Raw genomic sequence first — 24,023 nt, 5'->3', positions numbered from 1 at the left:
CAGCTTGTTTTTCCATCTCAAAAGACTGAGGTTTTCCAAAAAAGTTTGTTGGTTGAGAAGGCTACCCTATCTTACGTTACTGAGAAAACAGAAAGATCCCTCCTAACCCCAGAAGTCAATCCAACTCCCTTAATTTTAGCCTGCACAAAACCAGTGAAATTCTGCCCAACATGAACTTTCTGAACAATTGTGTCTCAGGCAAACCCAACTCCAGCTCTGAATGAGATCTGAGCTGCATTTCACTGTAAAAGGCTCCTTTGGTCTGTGGAATGCCTTTGTAAAGAACATCTTATAATGACGCACTTTGGGTATTTGGTCCACTAAATCTTCATGAAGACAGTTAAGAGAACCTCTATTTGTACTAAACTGCCCAGGAGCACAGGGATAGAAGAAATTAAATTCTTTCATACTGACTGGCCTGCAACACGTATATCTGAGCCGTGTGTATAACAATAGTGTCTTTAAAAGCATTTCCAGGAGCTCAAAAAAAGCTTAATTTGTGAGCGGTAACAATAATAAATTATAAATTGTATTCTTTTGCATTTATTGTAATCAATTACATACTATATTATAATATATTATCAATATAATATATGAATAAGAATAATAGAGTCTTAAATAATGTTTTCTTATAATGCTTATGTTATTATGCTTTAATATTATTTGATTCTATCATCAGCCTCATCTTGCTTTACCGAGGACTTGCCCATCACGTTTGCTCTTTACGGCAGCTAGCAGGGCCTAGTTACTATCGCCATTTGACAGATGAGAAATTAAACCTGAGAGTTCTCAGGTTTCAAAGGCAGACCTTTCATCCAGCTTTTCGTATTCTACATAAAAAGGGAAACGGACTGGCCTCCAGTCCCACAGGAAGTAAGCAGCCGCTGTGATGCCTGGATCTTCCAGTTTCCAGTTCAGCGTCTTTCTTTTGCTCCACTACACCCCGCCTGCGGGCCTCACTGTGTTAAAAGAAACTTGAGAGAGGGGCGCCTGGGTGGCTTAGTCGGTTAAGCGTCCGACTTTCGCTTAGGTCATGATCTCGCGGTTCGTGGGTTCGAGCCCCGCGTCGGGCTCTGTGCTGACTGCCAGCTCAGAGCCTGGAGCCTGTTTCAGTCTGTGACTCCCTCTCTCTCTGACCCTCCCCTGCTCACGCTGTCTCTCTCTCTCCTAGAAAAAAAAAAAAAAAAAAAACAACATTAAAAAAAGAAACTTGAGAGAATATGCATTTCCTGCTTAAGGAGAGATACTGTTGAAACACTGGTTTGTGAGCACAGACATAAATAAATAGACCAGCGTATCACACCTGGATGTCACCAGGGAGGTAGAGGTGGAACGAGGCTGGGCAGAGTCTCAAAGGGGACTTCTGCTTTATCTGTGTAGTTTTGGGGTTTTTGTAAATGAAAAGTATCTGAGGCAAAAAATTGCCATCATCATAGCATTTGTTAATTTGAGGTGATGGGCAGGCAGTGAACTTGTAAAGATTTGTTATATTCTTCATGTTTTTACAGTTTTAAAGTCCAAAACAAAATATGAATATTAAAAGTAACTCACAACCTATAGTACTATCATTTTATAATTAGTTATTTTAATGTTTATTGTTTTATTTTTGAGAGAGAGTGAGAGCGGGGGAGAGGGAGAGAGAGAGACAGAGGATCTGAAGAGGGCTCTGTGCTGATAGCGGCGAGTCTGATGCAGGGCTCGGACTCACGAACTGTGTGATCACCACCTGAGCCGAAATTGAACACTCAACCAACTGAGCCACCCAGGCACCCCCAGAGTGTTTTAAAGAAAGAACATTGGTACAGAAGAAGGATAGGAAAAAGAAACGACTACGTGGTTTTTGGTGGATAAGTTGACATTAATTCTGTCTCTGCTGTAAATCTTTCCTGTTACGACACCAGCAGAATGCTTCTTCTTTGCCCGGCATTTGCTACATCATCGGTTCTCTTTTGCATGTTTTGAGCACTTCTAGTAACTCCAGCAGGAAAGTCAGGCGTCTCTAGGGAGTTAGGAAACTGCTAGCTGCCCCTTGGTGACTGCACGTCCCCTGGTTCTGAGAATCTTACTCTGATGAAAGTGGAACAGAGTACAATGGTACAAAAAGCTGTTCACTTAATAATACCAAATGTGTTATTTAAAATAAAATCATAGATTGTTAACCAAACTTATTGTGGCAATAAATTTCCATATCTGCATTTATCACACCATGACTCTGTACACCTTAAACTTATACAATGTTAATATCAATAAAGCTGGTGGGGCACCTGGCTCACTCAGTCAGAAGAACATGCGACTCTTGGCGTGCAGAGGTTACATAACTAAAAAACTTTAAAATATATATCAGTAAAGTTGGAAAAATAAAATACTGTGACAAATTGGGAGAAAAACCACAGAACAGAGGAAAATTCTTTATATTTTAGTACCTTTAAACAAACAAACCAAAATCCCTGTAAAACAAATCCCATCCAAAAAAATAGAACTGAATGTGGTTTTAGAAGTGCCCTTTAATGAATGTGTAGGCTGCGGCTAGAATCTTGGCCTTAAGTACGAATACCCTCATCCACGTCCCATATTCACTGAGTGCCTTTGAGTGTTCTGGTAGACCTTTCTTGGTCTCAGTCTTTTTAATGTAAGCCGGAAATGGTCATATCTGACTTTCCTTCCCTTTAGATCATCCTGGAAATCAGATAGCTAATGAGGTGAAAACACTGATTAACAACCCAACCTAAACACATGCAATAGAAGAGAGATGGTAGGATTATCATTGCTGTTATGAATGCCTCCCAGATATGTCGTGCTGTTAAGAATCATCCTATGGTAATGTCATGGCTAAAGCCCACACGTGGGATAACGCCAGCATTGACCCAGTAATCATGATGCTACTCACAGAGACCTCACTGGTGATAGTCCAGTAGCTCTGTCATTACCAAGATGATAGCACTGTCAAAAAAAATGTGTGACCTACCTCTTCTCCTCACAAGGAAGAAGACTAGCAGCTGCATTAGCCGTGAGGAATGAGGTGACATGAGGCCCAGTCCCCACTCTTCTCTAGCCAGCTCTATGACTTAGGGTGATCACATATCACACCAACTTCACTGGATTTCACTTGTCTCCCCTCTGTAGAATGAGTGCATTAAGCCAAAATGGTCTCTAGAGCCTCTTCTTGCTGTTAACATTTGTGATAATGAGCTAGAGTTTGAACCTTAGCTCCAATATTACTGTGTATCATCGTTTTCGTCTTTGTAACTTGGCTGTTAGGTATTGTTCCCGGTGGTTCATGTCCTGACCTAGCTTGTAAGCATGTTGCAGTAGAGCTGAGAATTTAGGATTTGAAGTTCAGCTCCCAGGAGGTAATGGAAGGGCAGGACTCAGCAGTGACCTGGCCTTAAGCACTGCCCTTTATTTGATTTGGCCACACGGTGAAGGTGTGACCAAACCTGGAAAACACTCTCTCTCGCCTGGTCATGAGCTTTCTTGCCTGGATTATATTTTATGCCTTAGCACATGAGAAGAAATGACACACTCATTGCTTGGCCTGGAAAGGGAACTGAGTTGAACTGGAAGTGAATTTAGATCCCTGATGGGTTATCTTGGAAGACACTGTGCTTAACCGAAAATGTGACCATTTGGGTTGGCTTAGGCCCTGCTATGCTCTGGGCTGTGGATCTTGACTTCTGCTTCTGGGTGGCTGAACATTACCAGGGAAAAGCTTGCTGTGAGTCCACACACATCCATATGGCTGAACTTCCGTCCATCTTTGTTATTAATCCACAGCCCTTTACGTCTGTTGCTACTTACCAGTTTACCAAGCAGCTTGTTAGCTCTACCTGTTCTGCCCAAGTCCAATCCACATTTCTGCTTCTTCTCTCAGCAGGTGTCCACCCTTATTTTCACTTGCCTCCTCTCCATATTTACATCTCTTTTTGTTTTCCTCTTCCATCTCTATCTGTCTCTAAGGAAAATTTGTCTTTCTGCCCAGGCAGAGCTCACTTGCCATCTGCACCGATGATGACAAAGATGATTGCGGTTATGATAGTGATGGTAATGGTGATGGAGAAAGTATTAGTGATGGTAATGGCGATCTCGTAATGGTGATGGTAAAGGTGATGGTAATGGCGAACTCGTAATGGTGATGGTAAAGGTGATGGTAATATTGATAACAATGGTGATAATGGTGATAACAGTAGGAGGTGATGATGGCGATGGTAAATGGCAATAATAATGGCGATGGTGATGGTAATAGTGATGGTCATGGTTGTGACGATGGTAAAAAGACGAGTAGTAGTAAGGGTTACTGATACATTGTTCAGTGAACGCTTACTGTATGCTAGGAACTACGCAGAACAATTTATATACAACTCTCAGGACAAGCCTCTAGCTCAGACATACCCATCCCTGCTTTAACGATGAGGACCCTGAAAGTGAGAGAGGATTAAGTATTTGTCCACAGCCCCCTGCTTACAAGTAGCTAACTGGAATTCATACCCATTTTGATACAAACTCTGAAACCTGTGCCCTCAGCCTCTGGGCAGTGCTCCTTCCCATCCCTGCCGCCATCCAGAAGGCAGAGCACAATCACACTGAAATGGTTGGTACTCCAAAACATGGCTGAGCTGATTATAACTCATCCCCACCCAGATTCCCAGTGGCAATGAGATGATTTCCAAGGACCTGAGTGACAAATATCACTTCTTCTGGAGAGGAATGTTTTCAGAAAAGGAAGGGTGTGTTGTGATCACACAGAAAACGTTCTCTTTCCAGTAATGTTCCAGACATCTACACAGCATCTGACAGTTTGCAGAGGGGTCTGACAACCCTTTACTTAACCCCATGCCAGTCCTCATAATATAAACAAGAAACATTTGTGACTTCTCTTTTTTAGAGATGAGGACACTAAGGCTGGAGTCTGTTGTCCACTGAGGTACAGCCGACAAGCCTCCAGTTAGGTCTAAGACTCACGACACCTGATTCCTACCCCCGTGTCCTACAGGGCAGCCCCCAGACCAATTGGCACTCACTTTCTACCCTCCTTTGCTCCACATAAAAGAAGACTAGGAACCATTGTATCTTTAATAAAGATCCTTTTCTCCTAGCAGGATAACTAATGCCTTTTATAAAGCCAGTTCTTAGTGTAGCAGAAACAGCCTGTTAGGTGCTGTGAAACAAATGGTGTTTCAGTCAGTTAGAAACTATCCCCTGGTGGGGGCCAAGGCATTATATCCCCTGCTCACAGGAGCACCTGTGTGGCCAGAGCTGGATCTGTAAAAGGCTATTGTGCAGCCCGTACCCTTGTGGGGACTTTAGTCCTGTGCCCCATTCACACCCTGGCCTAGTGACTGTCATATGGGCTCCTATCCTACCAAGGGCGGAGGAGCATTCTGTGTCCCAAACCTCCAAGAAGCAGGTGTCTCTGGTCAGCAGATGGTCCCACCAAAGTGGCTGTCTGAGTGTCCCCTGCAGTGACCCTGGAGCTCCAGCTGCTGGGGTCTTAGGGTCCATCCACTGTGTAGAGAAAACTGGTGAGTGACAGGGAACTCTTGAATCAACGTGGTGCCATGGAGGGGAACCATCTGGATTAAAAGCAGATGGTTCAGGTAGGTTGGCTTTCTTATTACATTATTATTTTTATTAAGCAAATAAAGGAAATGCATTGATTCATATACAGAAATGGCCAGGCAGATGCAGGGGATCCCAGCTCCAAGCATCCCTATGAGGTCATTCAGGAGCTGCTATGCCGCCGTTTCCAGGCCAGTGTCTTTGGGTTGGCTTTATCCTCGGGCAGGCTCTCTTTAAGTGGTGCCTTAAATTCATCCAGCATAGCAACTCAGTCATGGCAGGACCGAAGAGTGCCTCTCTTCCAGTAGCTCCAACAAAATGTCCGGGAGTGTCCGTCCCTGAGCCAATAATTGTGGCCAGGGGGCTCTGATTGGCCAGGTTTGTGTCACATTGGATGGAGGTTACCATCCCATTGTATAGATGTGAAAATTCTGAGTGTCAGAAAGATTAAGCGGCATTCCCCCATCACACAACCAGTAAGGGCCAGGTGGAAGCCTGGGTCTCCAACCACAGTTCACCCCCTGGCAAAGTGCATGCATCTTTGCCTCTGTAGCTAGATGAGTTAGTCCAGAATGTTTGTCTCTGTTCAGAGTTCAGGGACAGCCCTCCAGACGGCCTTTTCTTTCACTTATTACATTTTTCTAGATGCTTGAAGCTCAAACCACTTCCTCTTGTGCCTTACTGTTTTTGTGCTTTTGTGGTTTCAGAATACTCAGCACCCTCTGTGTTGATCTGTCTCAGACCCTGCGATCTCCAGAAGGTTTCTCTTTGTTCATCTCTGTAGCCCCACCACCTAGCTTCATTGCCTGGCAGTAAGAGATGCTCAATCTATGTGGGCTGAGTGAACAAACACATAAATGCCCTGTTGGCCCCTTTGATGGACTCTGGTTCTGAACAGAGACCCCACAGCCCCTTGCCTGTATCTTGGCTGCTCTCCCTTACTTTCAGAACTGGATGGATTATGTCACAAAAGTCCTGCTGAATTTTCAGGACCATGCCTGACTCGAACTGAGGAACGACACTGCCTCACTCCCTGTGCACAAATACTAATCCATCATTGCTTCCCATCATTGCGTGGGACTCAGAATAACATACGAAAGAGGTTTGGGACAAATAATGAGCATTTTCAAACCGAGCCAGCTGATTCGCTCTCCCACTGAACACAATATGTTGCACATCCTTTCAACACTACGGAATTAAAACATTAGAAACAGTTTTCATCTGGTTCTCCTAAATATCCTGGCATTTTAAGGCAACTAGTTCTCCTTTATGTTGTGTTTTATTTTTACAACTCTTGAGAGAAATGCTGCCTTAATTTAAAAAAGCTGTCTAAGTGAGCCAGGAACCCAAGGTTTGGATGTGATTATGCACCAAGAATTCTTCATAACAGTGAATGGCTCAGAAAAGCAACCTTGGCCCTGGGGGCAGTTAGCCTTGCAGAGGCCTGGGTGAGTCACAACGGCTGTGCCCAGTGATAAGCAGTTCCCAGCTCTGTGCCAGACGCCCAGACTGCATAACTCCCCATGCGGCACTCTCTCCTCCCTGGTCCACGGTTCAACTCCTTGGCGGCAACCCGCACCACTGCACAGGTTTAGGGGAAGAAATGCGGCGGATGCAGAGAATCTGGCTCCTACCCCCTCCCCATCCAGGCGGCAGCCCTGCTATCCTCTCTGGAGCTTATGGGGTTCTAGAAGGAAGGGGCCTGCATCTTCACGTCGCCCTGGTGCTCAGAGAGTGCCTTGCATAGCAAAGGTGGTCAGTGTCTCTGAACAGGGCAGGGAGATAAACATGCCTGGAGATGATAATTTGGTGAAATAGATCGTTCTGGGGCTAAGTTAGGGCCCTCAGAGGTAAGGCCATTCTTTCAGGCTCTAGAAGCTGGTTTGGATGATCTGGATTCTCACTGAGGGCTTACTGCTACCCGGCTAGTTGGCTTTGGGCAGGTCACTTTCTGCCTTTGTTCTAGGGCGGGAGGATGATTTGATCCTTGAGGTTCTGCAGCAAAAAGCCTTCCGCAGTTGCCATTGATCCAGCTGGGTAGAGAAAGCTGACTTTGAAAAGGAAGAGATCTCTGGGCTTTTCTGGCTTTTGGCAAGGTTGCCGGAGGGTCTTGGGATGGACACCTAGTCAGACGGTCTGTGCTTCCTAGGACCCGGGGAGGTGGAGGAGGGCATGAGTTTGTTACCAGCAACATCTACCAATAATCCCACACCCACTGCTGCCTCTCTGAGTGGAAGCTTCTCTTACATCTGATTTTCTTGCTGGATTATATTAGTTTCCTATTGCTTCTGTAACATATTACCACACATTGGGGCGCCTGGGTGGCTCATTCGGTTAAGTGTCCGACTTCGGCTCGGGTCATGATCTCACAGTTTGTGGGTTCGAGCCCCGCATCAGGCTCTGTGCTGACAGCTCAGAGGGATTCTCAGATCAGAGGGATTCTGAGTCTCTCTCTCTGTCTGCCATTCCCCCACTCATACTCTGTCTTTCTCTCAAAAACAAACATTAAAAAATTTTAAAAAACCATATTACCACATATTTAGTGGCTTACAACAACACGACTTTCTTATCTTACAGTCCTGGAGGTCAGAAATCCGAAGTCAGTCTCACTGGTCCAAAGTTAGGGTGTCAGTAAGGCTGGTTTCTTCAGTTAAAGCTCCTGGCCTTTTCTGGTGTCTGGAGAGCACCTGCATTTCCTTGGCTTTTGACCCCTTCCTCCATTTTCAGAGCTAGCAGCACGGCATCTTCTTTGGTCTCTGACCTCTGCTTCCATCTTTGTATCTTCTGTTTCAGACTCTGACCCCCCTGCCTCCATTTTATAAGGACTCTTGTGATTACATTGGGCCCACCCAGATAATCCAGGATAATCTCTCCATCTCCTCATCCTTAACTTAATCACATCTGCAAAGTCCCCTTTACCAGGTAAGGTGCTAGTCGTGGAGCTTGATCCTGTGACCTTGGGATCATGACCTGAGCCCAATTCAGGAGTCTGATGCTCAACTGACTGAGCCACCCAAACACCCCCATAAGCAATTATTTTTAACACAAAGCCCGGTGTGCTAAGTGATGTGACAGTGACAAACTGAGGTAGCAGGAATATAAGAAGGTGACCTTAGTTCCAGCCATCATATGGCCCAGGTTTTTGTTTAGGAATATGATTGTTATATGTACCTGGATTTTAGGTTATTAACTGTTGTAGGCTATGGATTATAGGGCTTTCTTTTCTTTTTTCTTTCTTTCATTTCTTTCTTTTATATTTTTTATTAAAATTTTTTAATGTTTTATTTATTTTTGAGAGAGAGAGAGAGAGAGAGACAGTGTGAGCAGGGGACAGACAGAGAGAGAGGGAGACACAGGATCCAAAGACAGGCTCCAGGCTCTGAGCTAGCTGTCAGCACAGAGCCCAACACAGGGCTTGAACCCACGAACCTTGAGGTCATGACCTGAGCCGAAGTCGCACGCTTAACCAACTGAGCCACCCAGGCGCCCCTCTTTTCTTTCTTTTAAATAGGATGGTGTGTCTTTTCCTTTTAAGACTCTTTGGTTCAAAAGAGGCATCTGGCTCTGATAATTCATGTGACATCGCTTCTGCTCAACGTTGGTTAAGGTTGGGGACCGTCTGAATTTGCCAGGCAGCGTGGATGCTGGGAAGAAAATCCAGTGAGTCTTCTCATTTCGTGCTGCATCTGAATGGGTAGCTTCTGTAACCTGGGCCGTGCTGAGAGCATTTGTTTCTCGTGGCTGACCTACAAATACCCGGCGAGGTTGGCTTTCCTAGTTGGAAAGACCGTTCTTCCTCGTGTGTTCTTTCAGAGGTGAAGGGGAATCTCCTGCGAGAGCTCTCTCCAGCCCAGAACACAGTTTTAGAAAATACAGCTGACTTCTCTGGGAAAAACAAAACCAACCTTGTCTTTCCCTGGTCATGGAAACTAAGTTGGCACCTCATTATCGCCTTGTTAGCAGGGACTGGCTGGGTTGTGGACAGACCTGGTAGGGACAGTTGGCCCTGTGTGGGCAGGGTTTTGAGTTAAGCTTAATTGCTCTCCTAAAGCTCAGCTACTTAATACAACACAAGTAGAAATCTATCATCAGACTCTTGACCATCCTCCTTTCCCTTCATATTCTCGCCTACGGAGACAATTAGCGCCTCCCCACCTCTGCTGCTGCCATGATTTGTGCCTGGGCCACCCTGGGGCCATCAAGGCTTGGCTGCACCCAGCACAACTACCCAGAGGAGGAAAGGTCTGTAATCACCTTTAACCGTGACTTCCCCAGGCCCCCGATATCTTAAAATGCAGTCAACCTGTTCTGTCCTGGGAGCACAGCGAGGCTGCTGGCTCTTTAATGACTTAACAGAAGTTCTTGATCTCTCCCAGAATGGGAAAGAGTAATCCAGAATCATTTTTATCTGGCCCTGACGTGTATTTTGCACTTACATTTGAATGTTGATGTGCCTGATGTTCTGAGAACTCACTTCAAACAGGAGCTGCATACCTAACCCCCTATTCCCCTTCTCTTTTCAAAGCCTGGCTGGGGTTTGAATCCCATGCCTATATTCACCAACGTTGAGTGTTCGTAAGAAGGTCACCTGGTCTCTCTGGGTTTTAGATTCTCACTTTGCAAATTTGGGGTGAACCTTTTCTACCCAGTAGGACTGACGGAGATACCAAATGGGATGACAGGCTGAGCACTAGTCAGACAGGAGTGCCACACACAGTGTATGTTAGGCTCTCTCCTGCTCCCCTTCCTACTCGTCACCTTTCTCTCAGACCAGTGGCCTCAGCAGAAGCTCTATTTCCTCAAAATGTCTCCAGAGTGGGAGAGGTGTGACGTGCCACACCCTTTTCACATCTCCCCTTTTTTCCTCACCATGCCCACTCCCAGCCTCTTTTCTTTGTTTCATCAGCCTTCTGTACAGAACCTATGACAGTGGGGACCTTGTCTGAAGTGTCCCCGCCTCGTAGCTTCTTCCCCATACTCCCATAGGCATGCTGAACAGATGGCTCGGGTTCTCCATGGTAACCCAGTTTCAAATGCGCAGTCTCGTTCTTCCCATTAACATGTCCTGGGAATTCTAGTTCATCAACATCCCAAACACATTTCCCTGATCACACCTGGTACCCAGAAGGGGAGCTAAAGACGTAGAAAATATGGTCTTAAAAAAGGGCCCTGACAGTAGTAACCACACATCCAATCTTATATTGGTTGAGAAAACACCATAACCAACCAACAGAGTTCATGTGAAAGGCACATGTCAGACAGAGCACCCCCACAATAAGCGTCTGCGAGAGCCCACCACTGCTGATGACTTCAAGTTCAGATTCTTCACTTGTAATGTTTTTGTTATTCCTCATGCTCGTTGGGTTTGAGAGTGGGTTGAAGGGAGCTTGATTCTCGTTTGTGAATGTGAAATAAGGATCCCAACGAAAATGTGTTTGGCACAAATATACACATGGAATACTCTAGATGCAAGTTTGAAGGCTGCTTTTTTCTTTCATTTCGCATATAGACTCTATGGATTTGCTCATGTCAAAAATTTTTTGTTGTTGTAAACAGTGGCTTGACTAAATTCAAGACCATGTCTACCGTTGGCAAGATGGGGTGGGGCTTGGATGGGGAGAACAGATACCAAGAGGGGATTTAGTGGATTGGAATGTTTTCTATCTTAACCTTGGTTTTGGGTGTACTTTTTTGAATGTCTTAAATATTACAGAATAAAGTGGAAATTTACAATAGTAAATGATTCCTTAATATCTTATTATATAGGTATGTCATAATTTGCTTCGTTTAAACCTTCCTATCACCCCTGTTATCAGATGTTTGTAATTTTCAACTTCAGACTCTTGAATATTGGGTATCAAGTTTTGTCTGCATTTTAGCCCATTTTCTTAGGATCATTTTATAGAATTGAATTATTGGGTCAAAGTGTATGCTTTAATGAGTGCATGTTATCAGACCGTCTTTTAACAAAGTCACCCAGAGTTAGACTATCAATACCATTGTGTCCACTCCACCTTATCTTACCCGTACTGAATGCTGTTACTCCAAAAAAAAATTTGCTATTTTTCCAGGCAAACATTTTTTCTGGTGTTTATAGCTTGTATCTCTGATTACCAGTGAGGTTGACCATTCTGTCAGAAAATAAGTTTTCGATCAGAGTTTTAAAAAGATTGACATGTATGTGTGAGTACAGGCTTTTGGCAGACTCACTTATATGTGGGGCCTGTGTGGAAGGGTTTTATCTTAGACGAGGGGACCACAGATAAGCAAAGAAAGAGCCCCTTGCTCCCTGGGTGAAAACGAGCTGTGCATCCAGACTTCTGTGTTTCTGCAGTGCCGCCAAGCTCCTGGACAAGAACCCGTTCTCCGTCAGTAACCCGAACCCTCTGCTCCCTTCGCCCGCCAGCCTGCAGCTGGCCCAACTGCAAGCCCAGCTCACCCTCCACCGGCTGAAGCTGGCACAGACAGCGGTCACCAGCAATACCGCCGCCGCCACGGTCCTCAACCAAGTCCTCTCCAAAGTGGCCATGTCCCAGCCTCTCTTCAACCAGCTCAGGCATCCGTCTGTGATCAGCGCCCCCCAGAGCCATGCTGCGACGGTGCCCAGTGCCCGGTTTCCCTCTAATGCAATTGCCTTCTCACCCCCCAGCCAGACGCGAGGCCCGGTGCCCTCTGTGAGCCAACCCCCTGGTGCCGTGGTGATGCACCCTTTCAGTGGGGTTTTGCCTCAGACCCCTGCCCAGCCAGCGGTCATCCTGGGCATTGGCAAGACCGGGCCTTCTCCGGCTGTGGCAGGGTTCTGTGACTATGGCAAGGCCAGCACCGGCCAGGCATATGGCTCTGAAACAGACAGTCAGCCCAGCTTCCTGCCAGCCACGGCCTCCACCACGGGCAGTGTGACCTATGAAGGGCACTACAGTCACTCAGGGCAAGATGGCCAGGCTGCCTTTCCCAAAGACTTCTATGGACCCAACTCCCAAGGATCGCATGTGGCAGGTGGATTTGTGGCCGAGCAGGCCGGGGCCGTGAAAGGTGAGGTAGGTCCTCTGCTGCAGGGTCCAAACAGCCAATGGGAGAGCCCCCACGGATTCTCTGGCCAAAGCAAGCCCGATCTTACAGCAGGCCCCAGCCTGTGGCCTCCACCCCCCAGCCAGCCCTATGAACTCTATGACCCCGAGGAGCCCACCCCAGACAGGACCCCTCCTTCTTTTGGGGGTCGGCTAAACAACAGCAAACAGGGTTTCATCGGTGCCCGGAGGCGGGCCAAGGAGGAGCAGGCGATGCTGTCGGTGCGGCCCCTGCAGGCTCATGAGCTGAACGACTTTCACGGTGTGGCTCCCCTTCACCTGCCACACATCTGTAGCATCTGCGACAAGAAGGTGTTTGATCTGAAGGTGAGTCCTGCCGAACGGCGTGGGAGCCACCACTGGAGCCTGGGCGGGGGCTCCCCCCCATCCCGCTCTTGCTGCTCAGGAGCTAGGAACTGTTACATTTGGGGACTAGGTAGCAGCATTTTGCCCTCAGTACCCTTGATTAAAATTATAGGTGTTAGAACCAAAATTCATTTCAGAAAGGTATTGGGGCCAGTCCCTTATTTTGAGGCAAGTAAGAGATTCTTTCCCATGTTTATTAATGAGAAAGCTGTGGCTGAGTCAGGGAACAGGTGACCCCACGTGGGTGCCAGAGAAGGGATTCAAGGACTGGCCTCCTGCCTCCTTGAGGAGGGCTCTTCCCGTGGGATATGCCCAGAGTGCATCATATTGAGTTCGGAAGGGGACGAAAACGCTGGCAGAATTTTGGATGAGGGTGAGAGAGCTCCTCTCAGGTGAGGCCTTAGCACATTATTATAGAGTGCCTCAGTTTCCCAGATGGAGCCTCATCATACCTTCCTGGTGCTTGTAAAATGCTTTGGGCCCCTAAAGCAAAAGATTTTTATAGTATAATATAAATCCACCCCCTAATCCGTGGCAAAAATGTATTAGTGATGCAGTGAAATATTCCGAATCAATAATAATTCAGACAGCTAACATCTATGAAATCCTTTCCATATGTCAGCAGTAATCCTGGGAGGTAGATACTATTATTAGTCTTATTTTGCAGGTGAGAAAACCGAGGCCCAGAGAGAGGAAAGGACTTGCCCAGGGCCCCATAGCTAGAGAGTGGCAGAGTGGAGATTCGAACATGGGTCTGGCCCTCCCAGGACCGGTGCCAGGTGCCACTTAAGCGCTGGGCTGTGCTGCCTCTCTTCTCTCATCCCACCTGCAGAGCATAATGATCCCCGTGTAATGGGCGTCACACCACAGTGTGTCCTTCCCCTCTGCTTGGGTCACATAGTACAAGTGCACCCCTGTCACTCACGGGGCGGGGGCTGGCTGACACTGGGAGGCGATGGTGGATTTCAGCTCTCATAAGCCATTCTTAAGGCTTTGAAGCTCACTGTGAGTCCACCTGCCAGGTTTTTCCAACCAGACACAGAAGTGGGTGGGGTCTCTCTGGGGGAGAAGGGAGGGAGTGGAAGGTGGGAGGTGACATGGGACATGGGTGCATGGAGAGAAAACAGAATCCGACTTGGCATTCTGGGCTCCTGTCCGAGATGGGCGAGAGAGATGCGGGTCTGGCTGATGGAGTGAGGGCTAGATGGGAAGGCAAGTGTGGGGAGGAGCTAGGAGGGAGAGGAGGAGCGGAGGGAGGTGTGTTTGCAGGGTGGCTCCAGTGTCTGGGCTCTGAGCCCCCTGCCTGATGGGGAAGCCTGCAGTCATCCCTTACCTTCTCATGGACTCAGTTCTGCTTAGTCACTTTCCCTTTCCTTCCGGTCTAGGACTGGGAACTGCATGTGAAAGGGAAACTACACGCTCAGAAATGCCTGGTCTTCTCTGAAAAGTAAGTGCTGGCCAGGAGAACAGGTCCATGCGTCTCCTCAGTGAGCATTCATTGAGCACCTACTGTGTGCCACATTCTGTTTTAGGTGTTGGGGAAACAGCAGAGAACAAAACAGGAAAATGTCCATGCCTTCAAACAGCTTATTCTTAACGGTTGTGGGGAGGGGGGGGGGTGCGGGGAGCAGATGATCAAGAAAAGAAGCAAGTGAATTATACAGCATCCCTGGTGGTGAATGCAAAGCAGAAAACGGCATCAGCTCAGGGGCAGGGAAGGGAGCTTGTGTGTACACACATGTGCACTCACAGGGGCTGGGCCTCGCATTTTATTTTATTCCTTTTTTTAAAGTTTATTTATTTTGAGAGAGAGAGAGGAGGGAAGGGTCAGAGAGAGAGGGGGAAAGAGAATCCCAAGCAGGCTCCACGCTGTCAGCACGGGGCTTGATCCCACGATCCATGAGATCATGTCCTGAGGTGAGACGCTTAACCAGCGGAGCCACCCAGGTGCCTGTAGTCTTTAGATAGGGTGGAAAGGCCTCGTTCAGGACACCTCAGGAGGGGGAGTGAGCCCCTGGCTGTCTGGGGGACATGTGCTCCCAGCAGAGGGAACAGCAAGTTTGAATCTCAGTGTGTCCCTCGGATGCTCAGGGAACAGCAGTGTGACCAGAGCAGAGTCCTGGGGGGAGGAGCCAGGAGTGAACCCCAGCCGGGTCTGAGGTCCTGGGTTTGCAGTGAGCACTTTTGTTTTGCTTTGAAGGAGTGGTGCCCTCTGGCTCCACCGAGCGGGGCCCTGGCTGCTGGGCTGAGAATAGACAGGAGTGGGGTGTGGGCGGACCAGTGAGGCTGTGGTAATGCGGGCAGAGAAGAGGGCACATGGCCCAGGGTGTGAACAGCCGGCTGGAGTTAAGTGATTTGAAATGAGCACATTCAAAAGGCTCCCCTTTCTTATTCACAATAGCCAGTGGGTGGAAGTAACCCGAATGTCCGCCAACAGATGAATAGGTAAACAAAATGTGCTCTATCCGTACACCGGAATATTGTTCAGCCTGAGGAAAGGGGCTTCTGACACATGGCACAGCATGGCTGAACTTGGAGGACATCGTGCTCCGTGAGGTAGGCCAGTCACACACGGACACACGCTGGATGGTCCGCTAAGGAGGAGCTGCAAGAGTCGGGCTCATAGAGACAGAAAGTAGGATGGTGGCGGCCAGGGGCTCAGGCAGGGGAAGTGGGGTGTTCGCTTTGAACGGGGGCAGTTTCTGGGAGGTGGACGATGGGGACAGCTGCACGACAGTACAGATGTGCTTCATGTCCCTGAGCTGTACGCTTCGAAATGGTTAAGATGGCAAATTTTATGTATATTTGATTACAACTGAAAAACTAATTTTATAAGGGTCTCCCTTTTCTGGCTCCCTCTTCTTTTGTTGCAGCAAAGTTCACTTAAGACTCATCATTTTGGAGCACCTGGGTGGCTCAGTCGGTTAAGCGTCCGACTTCGGCTCAGGTCATGATCTCATGGTCCATGAGTTCGAGCCCCACATCGGGCTCTGTGCTGACAGCTCAGAGCCTGGAGCCTGCTTCAGAGTCTGTGTCTCCCTCTCTCTCTCTGCCCTTCCCCTGCTTGTGCTCTGTCTCTCTCTTTCAAAAATAAACATTAAAAAAAAGAGAGAGACTCACCATTTTAACAATTTTAAAGCATACAGTTCAGTGGTATTTAGCAGACGCACAAGGTTGTGCAAATATCATCACTATGTAGCTCCCAAACATCTTCTTTACCCCTGAACTCCATACCCGTTAAGTACTCATTCCCTTTCCCCTCCTTTGTAGTGCCTGGCGGTCGCTAATCCACTTTCTGTCTCTGTGGATTTGCCTCTTCTGGACATTCTGTGGAAATGGAATCATTTAATATATGGCCTTTGATTACTGGCTTTTTTCACTTAACAAAATATTTTCAGGGTTCATCTATGTTGTGGCGTGTATCACCTTTTTATGGCTGAATAATATCCCATTATATGTATGTACCACATTTTGTTTATCCATTCATCTTTTGATCTGTGTTTGGGTTGTTTTTTACCTTTTGGCTCTTGTGAATAGTGCTACTATGAACATTCATGTACAAGTGTTTGTTTGAATGTTTTTTAAAGTTTATTTATTTATTTATTAATATTTTTAAATTATAGTTTATTGTCAAGTTGGTTTCCAATAACATTCAGTGCTCATCCCCACAAGTGCCCTCCTCCATGCTCATCACCCATTTCCCCCACCCCCACCCCCCAAGAGAGAAAGCAAGCACTTGGGAAGGGCAGAGAGAGAGAAGGAGAGAGAGAAGTCCAAGCCACTGAGGGGCCGATCTCATGAACGGTGAGATCATGACCTGACCAGAGATCAAGAGTCAGATGCTTGCTTAACCAACTGAGCCACCCAGGTGCCCCTGAACATTTATTTTTAACTCTTTTAGGGTTATGGCTGGGAGTGGAGTTTATGGGTCCTGTGGTAATTCTTGGTTTAGCTTATTGAGTTACTGGTTCCGCTTTTCCGCCTCTCTCCAGTGCTGGCATCCGGTGTATACTCGGTTCAGCAGAGGGAACGCTGGGTGCCTCTCCCAACAGCACGGCTGTTTATACTCCTGCTGGGAACTCTGAAGGTGAGTAAGTCCCTCCAGGTCAGTGGCTTGACGCACAAACCAGCTTCCCAAAGGCTTATTGTGTCACATCTTTAATAACCTAACTTCCCTGGTGTGCCATGTGTATATATATGTATATATATAAAGCAAACGGATCCCAAGATAATGTATTGTCCTGCTCTCTAGGCTCTTAGAGACGTAAGCTTTGTCGGTTATCAACATGTCCGGGGGCAAAAATCCTACCAATCACTAAGCAGTATACTGAGAGGAAATTTTAATTTTTTTCTTCCAATTTATATCCTAATCATGGCTTTTTTAAAAAATAAAGTTTATTTATTTTGAGGCAGAGAGAAAAAGAGAGCGCAAGTAGGGGAGAGGGAGAGAGAGGATCCCAAGCAGGCTCTGTGCTAACCGTGCAGAGCTTGAACTTGAGAACCGTGAGATCCTGACCTGAGCAGAAACTGAAAGTCGGACGCTTAACCAACTGAGCCACCCAGGCTCCCCCATCCTAATCTTGACTTTTGAAGGTAAAGTAAGTGACTAGGATTTCACACATTTGGTGTAATTCCTCATTTAGATTATGTCTCAAATCTTGGATCATCGTATGCGGCCATTCCAGCAAGGTCGTTTGCTCAGTCAAATCCTGCATTTCCTTCAGCTTCCCCGGGGACAAACGTGAGTACAGAAGCATGTTCTCCACTGCCATTGTCACCATCAAAGCATTTGTGTCACCGCTATCCCCGGGTATAGAGGTACAGGGAGGCTGGGACGAAGCTGGCACAGATGCGGCTTTGTGCAGGGCAGGAAAACGTGTCCCATGGGCAGAGGATGGCGGGTGTTTCACTCAGTCCAGCGAGCACTGAATCACAACTGACATGTGTTATTAAAATCGAAAGCACACATAGACTTTCTAGGCTTCAGCATTGGTTTAAGGGGGAAAAGAGGTTTGAGCTTGTGTGTGTGTGTGTGTGTGTGTGTGTGTGTGTGTGTTTAAGACTTTTTGCTATTGTGTTTAAGTGGGTTATTTCCTCTGATGGGTAAATCTGGAGGTTGAACCAGAAAGAGAAAATGTGTGCGAAAATAAGGACCATGCAGTAATGGGATTTCTTGGCCCCCTGGGGAAACAGTTGCTTCTGTGGAATCCTTGTTTTTAGTTGTTTTCATTCCTCTCTCTCTACAACACGCTCTCCAGTCCCCCCAAAGCTCGAAAGCTTCATTCTCCCTTTGCCCACCGATTGTGACAAGTTCCTTTCCCTCTTGGTTTTTCTGTTTGGCCACTTCGTGTAGCCTCCTCCCCCAGAAGCTTCTCCTCCAGAACACGTGGAGGGAGGTGAGGGGGCAGAACCAGAGCCGACTGTGGAACAAAATGTGTGGCCCAGCCCTGCCAGAGGGCGCGTGTCTGTGTGTTCGCGGCCATGCCTGGATTTCTTTCAGTTTGCGGTGTGAGCAGTTGTAGCCTCTTTCTTCTCATGTGACGAGCTCCCAAGTGCTGTCCCCTCTGTGTGTGGGGGTGTTCATGCCAAGCTTCAGGAGCTGCTAGCCCCCGGGCTTGAGCGACTGGGGAGGCCTGCCTGGGCGGACGTTTCTGCTCGGGTGCGTCTGTCTGTGTGTGAGGTTGAACGCAGACGCGCTCCGAGACAGAGCTCCGGGCTGGGAGCCCGCGCACGTTTTGGGGAAAGAGAATTTTGCGGTTTCCCTCTCTGCCCTCTCTCTCCACGCCGAGGGCCATGCCCGATCTGTGCGGCTTTGAGTCAGTCCCAGGAGAGCAGTAAGGCCTGTCATTTGTCTTTGACCTTGTGTCTGGACCGGGGTGTGGGCAGCTCCAGCACCACCCCACCCCAGGGCGTTTCCCACTGTGGCATGTCAGTGCCCAAAACCCTGCTCTGAGATCTTAGGGCGGAGGGGAAGGGGACTGTGACCAGATGGGCAGGCGATGAGAGTGGGCCGGGGATCTGGGCAGGGAAAGAGCCGGCATCAACTGAGCGCCTTTGTAAAGGGGAAGGGGCTGAGCCGCAGAGGAGAAGCGAGAGTAGGATGACTCCTCAGTGTGTGCTCCGCGCCCGAGCCCCTCCCTCCAGTGCTGCCCAGGGAACAAGAAGCCCTTCCTTGTGGATGTGGAGCCAAAGAGACCTAAGTTCGAACCTTCCTCTGGAGCGCACAGGCTAAGTGGCTGTGGGCAAGTCACTGAGGCTCCCTTTCCTTAAATGGGGGCACTAACTCCCATAATAATGACTTTTGAAAGCAAAGCAAACAGCTGCGTTCTTACCAGACTTGTGTAATTGATCATTTTGATGATGCCTCCAATCTCGGAACACTCACACCACTGGAGCAGGGTCTCCTGATGTGTGGTCAGAGCCGGAAGGTGGGAGCGAGGCTGAGGGCAGACCAGAGCTGTCATGAGGATTGAACGTGACACGGCTGGACAGTGACGTGTGAGCTGCACGGTGCGTAAGAAGCACCAATGGCTGTCACTAAGCAGCAGATCCTTTTAACCGCTTGTGGGAACCTGTCCTGTCCCAGGCCACGCTGTTGAGTGACTGCCCCGCAGCCATGGCCGGCCCAGGAGAGAACCCCTGTGACCTTAGGCAAGTCTCAGTATTCGGCGTTTCTCCTGCACAGATCTTTCTGGTAAGTCCTGTGGTCATGTCTGCTCCCTCTAGAGGCTCTGCCAGGCTCCTGTGAAAGCACTCTACCTCCACGTGCCGCGGGCACAAACGATCTGACAATTTGTGCTGATAATGATTCATGATCATTCGTGTTAATACTCGGAAGCTCTGAGTGAAGCTTCCTCCAAACGCCTGGAGATGGGGGTTCATCCGGCTTGAACCTGGCGAGGGGCAACACAAGGAACACTTTGCTTTCGGCACTGGCAGCCAGCCGGCGACGGAGACCTCAGGACATTGTAGGCTGCTGCTGCTGACAACAGCTAACGTTTATACAATGCTTACTGGGTTCTTAGTATCTTCGTATGTATTTTCTCACTTAATCCTCCAGACAGCCCTGAGAGTTGGGGAAACCAAGGCACAGAGAGACTAAGTGCTTTGCTTAAAGTTTTATAGCTGATGACTTAATGGAAGTGTTGGGATTTGAACCCAGGTGGCCTGACTCTAGAAGCCTCCCTTGTAACCACCAAGCCCTGCTTCTTCTCTTTGAGGGTTTCTGAATTTTCTTCCTTGCTATGGCTCTCTCTCTAGTGAGCCCTCTCCCCTTCCCTGTGTCCACATCCACCCTACATGCTGCTCAGCAGGATCTCAATCTGCCTTGAGGATGGCAGTGACTTCTTGGGCCTCAGCTAGCCATCAGCCATGGAACAAGATGAGGAGGCTACTGAGACCTGGCACCCAAATTCTCCTGCGCTGTGACAGTGTCCCCCAAGATGAGGTCAGATGTTTAGAGACATTTTTCGACAGATCCAGTGGAGGGGAGAGTGGTCACCTGACTGGTCTTGTAAGTTCTGTGAGGTCTTGTTAGTCACATGACCCTGCCCAAGGACGTCTGGGGAACAAAGACAAGGCCTGCCCCAACCAGTCCCTGAATCATCCTTGCCTGGATGGTCACATTCTTCTGTCTGATTCTGGTCCATCGGATGCAAGTGTGTCTGTCTTTAGGAAAATTGGAAATACACAAATACTGACATTTGAAGACAAGCTGAGAAATCAGAGCTGATTGATTAGTTGGCTGCAGAAAGATACTTTGCAAAGGGTCCTCTAAGTAGCAGGGGAGTCCTTCGGAGAAATTATTGTTTTTTATGCCTGCAAATACTGACCTCCAAAGGTAAACAAATGCATCAAAGGGTAATTACGCTGTTACCAAAAGGCAGGTTTTTGAGGCTTGAGGAGGGGCCAGCGGGCTCCTTTTGCATATACATCTCTGCTTTTTTTCTGCTTGCATAATTTATGCTCTTTGTGAAAATTCAAATGGATAAGAAATATTTCATGAGGACAGGGAAATTCCTCCATTATCCCCCTCCCAGCCCTCATAAAGAACCCATAAAAGCTTTGATGCATTTTTCCTCCGGAAATGTTTTCTGGTTCTGTGCCAGGGCTTTTTTTGGTCCCATTCTACTTACATACATCCTTGCAGAAACACCTTTGGTTGAGTGAAGCCAGAACCAGCCAGGACTCCGCCGTTATGATATTTGTAGAGCAAAGAGCAACTGCTGTCTCTAAAGCTGCCTGCTTTTAAAAGCAGGGAAACAATCGACCCAGGGCTCTGAGAATGAGTTTTTGCAAGGTCTCTGCACTTCTACAAAACCTAAACACACCCAGAAGCCCATCGACCGCCTCCATCAGCCCCAGGCTTGGCTGAATGTATGCTTCTGTCAGCTCCGTGGGGAGCGCGAGCCTTTCATTTCCGTGTTTATCATTGACAGAGACGGGGCACTGAGCTGACAGTTGTGTGCTGTGTTTGCTGGTGGGGGGGGGGGATTTGTGTCTCTCCCTGCCACCCCAGGGTCCCCAGAGAGTGGTGTTCACTTTCACTTAGGCTTCTGCCATTTGCCAGAGCAGAGGCACTTTATCCTTGGCTGCCTGAGTCGTCATAAACAGAGTAATCAGGTTTCTGGAAGGGGCCACTGGGGGCCTTCTCAGGCTGTAAATAGTTTTCTCGTGCTTACCCAAGATGCACTTTGCTTGCTGACTGTCCCCATAAAATGGCATTGCCATTTTCACAGCCACCTTAGAGTTTTTTTAATAGTGCTGGTGCTACAGATGGGCTTTGCTGGCCTAGGAGGAAAGACATCATTTTCATGGTTTCTTTCTCACTGGGACCCTGCACACTAGAAAACGTGTATAAATAAGAGACCGAAGCACAGGGGCACATAAATGTTTGTGGAAGGCCAGAGGTGTAAGTTATGGGTTGCCCATCAGATGGCTGGCTGTTTCTGGAACTCCTTTCTGTCTGTCCACTCGGGCCTTCCTGGTGCATGGCTCAGATCACTCTGGTCTCCTGACTTCCAGAGAGGCATGAAGAGCAGTAGCTGATGTGGCAAACAGTACCCGCCCTTACCCCCCCAATTCCAGCTCCGTCATTGCTCTCCCCTCCCCCCCAGGTGGGGGGTCACTTTGTGCATTTTCCAAGAGCAAAGAGCAAGAGGGAAACAGGATACCTGAATGGGTTTCATTTTCTGGGTTTTTTTCCTTTTAACAAATCTTTTTTTTTAATGTTTTTATATATTTTTGGAGGAGAGAGAGAAAGAGCATGAGGGCAGAAGGGGCAGCAAGAGAGGGAGACACAGAATCCAAAACGGGCTCCAGGCTCTGAACTGTCCGCACAGAGCCCGACACGGGGCTCGAACCCATGACCTGTGAGGTCACGACCTGAGCCGAAGTCAGACGCTCAATCGACTGAGCCACCCAGGTGTCCTTCTTTTTACAAATCTTAAATATTTTTCCTTGTTCAAAAGTAGTACAAACATGGTATAAGAAATTCAAATGGTAACAGAAATATTTTTAAAAATGGAAAATCCAGTCCTATAGGGAAAATTGACTATAAATGTCTTATACTATTTATCTCTAGCTATGTACGTGTCCATGTTTAATTTTATAAAGCATAGGGGCATCTGGGTGACTCAGTCAGCAAAGTGTCCCAATTCTTTTTTTTTTAGTTTATTTTGAGAGAAGAGAGAGTACAAGCAGGGGAAGTGCAGAGAGTAGTAGTGAGAGAATCCCAAGCAGGCTCTGTGCTGTCAGCTCGGAGCCTGATATGAGCATGATCCCATGAACTAGGAGACTGTGACCTGAGGTGAAGTCCAGAGTCAAGCGCTCCAGGTGCCCCAGTGTCTGACTCTTGACTTTGGCTCAGGTCACCATCTCATGGTTGTTGGGATCAAGGCCTGGGTTGGACTCTGTGCTGACAGCAAGGAGCCTGCTTGGGATTCTCTCTTTCCCTCCCTCCCTCTCTCTCTGCTCCTCATCTGCTCACGCTGTCTCTATCCCTCTCAAAATAAATACGCTTTAAAAAGTGTTTTAAAAAGTCTGTCTTTTTGCAAAAATCAGATAATGCCGTACAACGTTCTGCAACTTGATTCTTTTTATTTAAATATGCTCTCAATACATATTTTAATTATATTTCTGTTTCTTTCCATTTCTAAACATAAAACCCTCTCTTATGCCGTAACATCATCTATTGTATGCATTTACCTTGATTTATCAAGTCTACGATCGATCGATTTTTCTGCGAGACCAGAATTGTAATCACAAATCTGCCACTATGTAGTTGCCTACAGTTTGAGTCCCTTAGCTTCTCCTAGGACCATAGTGTAGGATTCTGTGACTTTACAGTTTACACGGATTGGGGCGCCTGGGTGGCTCAGTTGGTTAAGCATCCGACTTTGGCTCAGGTCATGATCTTGTGGTTCATGCTGACAGCCAGCTTAGAGCCTGGAGTCTGTTTCAGATTCTGTATCTCCCTCTCTCTCTCTGACCCTCCCCTGCTCATGCTGTCTCTCTCTCTCTCTCTCTCAGAAATAAATAAAACCTTAAAAAAATTAAAGTTTACAGGGATTTTGAAGTTACCTGGCAGGTACACCGCCCAGAACCTGTAGGCAGATCTGGCACCAATAAAAGTAGATAGATGTGTTTCAAGTCAAAGCTGGTGTGCTTTATAAAATATATGAAAGTGTCAATAAAGACATCAGTGTCTACCCTTCCAACTTAAGCCGAGATCCATAGCTATTCAACCCATGCCCATTTGCTATCTGCATAATATGTTCAAAATCAGCACCATGAGGAATAAATATTTGCCCTGTGCCTGTCCTTAGGTGTGTTTAGCACAAAACCAGAGACTTGTGTGCCAGGTGAAATTAGGTCACACCTGAGGGGGATCAGGCTGGAACACAGAAATTGTTTATTGAAGATCCAGGCTACACTTTGTTTGCCTTTGGAAGGACTCCTCTCACCCCGCAGGCAGGCCGGTTTCCTTAAGCCACATTTTTATTGCAACTTTGTGAGTTTATTTGAACTGAGTCT

General features: G+C 47.5%; 1 protein-coding gene across 1 annotated transcript in view; it reads left to right on the top strand.

Moving 5' to 3' along the window:
- The window catches only part of RBM20 (RNA binding motif protein 20), a 193,188-nt gene that overhangs the window by 127,673 nt on the left and 41,492 nt on the right, over positions 1 to 24,023 (top strand). Inside the window, exons 2-5 of the mRNA XM_077762425.1 lie at positions 11,891 to 12,950; positions 14,375 to 14,436; positions 16,982 to 17,076; positions 17,633 to 17,730. Of these exons, the coding sequence (XP_077618551.1) occupies positions 12,084 to 12,950; positions 14,375 to 14,436; positions 16,982 to 17,076; positions 17,633 to 17,730 (1,122 nt within the window). The 5' untranslated portion in view covers positions 11,891 to 12,083. The remainder of the gene's footprint in view (positions 1 to 11,890; positions 12,951 to 14,374; positions 14,437 to 16,981; positions 17,077 to 17,632; positions 17,731 to 24,023) is intronic.

The sequence above is a fragment of the Crocuta crocuta genome, unplaced genomic scaffold (genome assembly GCF_008692635.1).
Source record: "Crocuta crocuta isolate KB4526 unplaced genomic scaffold, BGI_CrCroc_1.0 scaffold328, whole genome shotgun sequence".
Classification (NCBI taxonomy): domain Eukaryota; kingdom Metazoa; phylum Chordata; class Mammalia; order Carnivora; family Hyaenidae; genus Crocuta; species Crocuta crocuta.
Note: the sequence above shows the minus strand (reverse complement) of the source record. Positions and strands in the feature narration are given on the sequence as shown.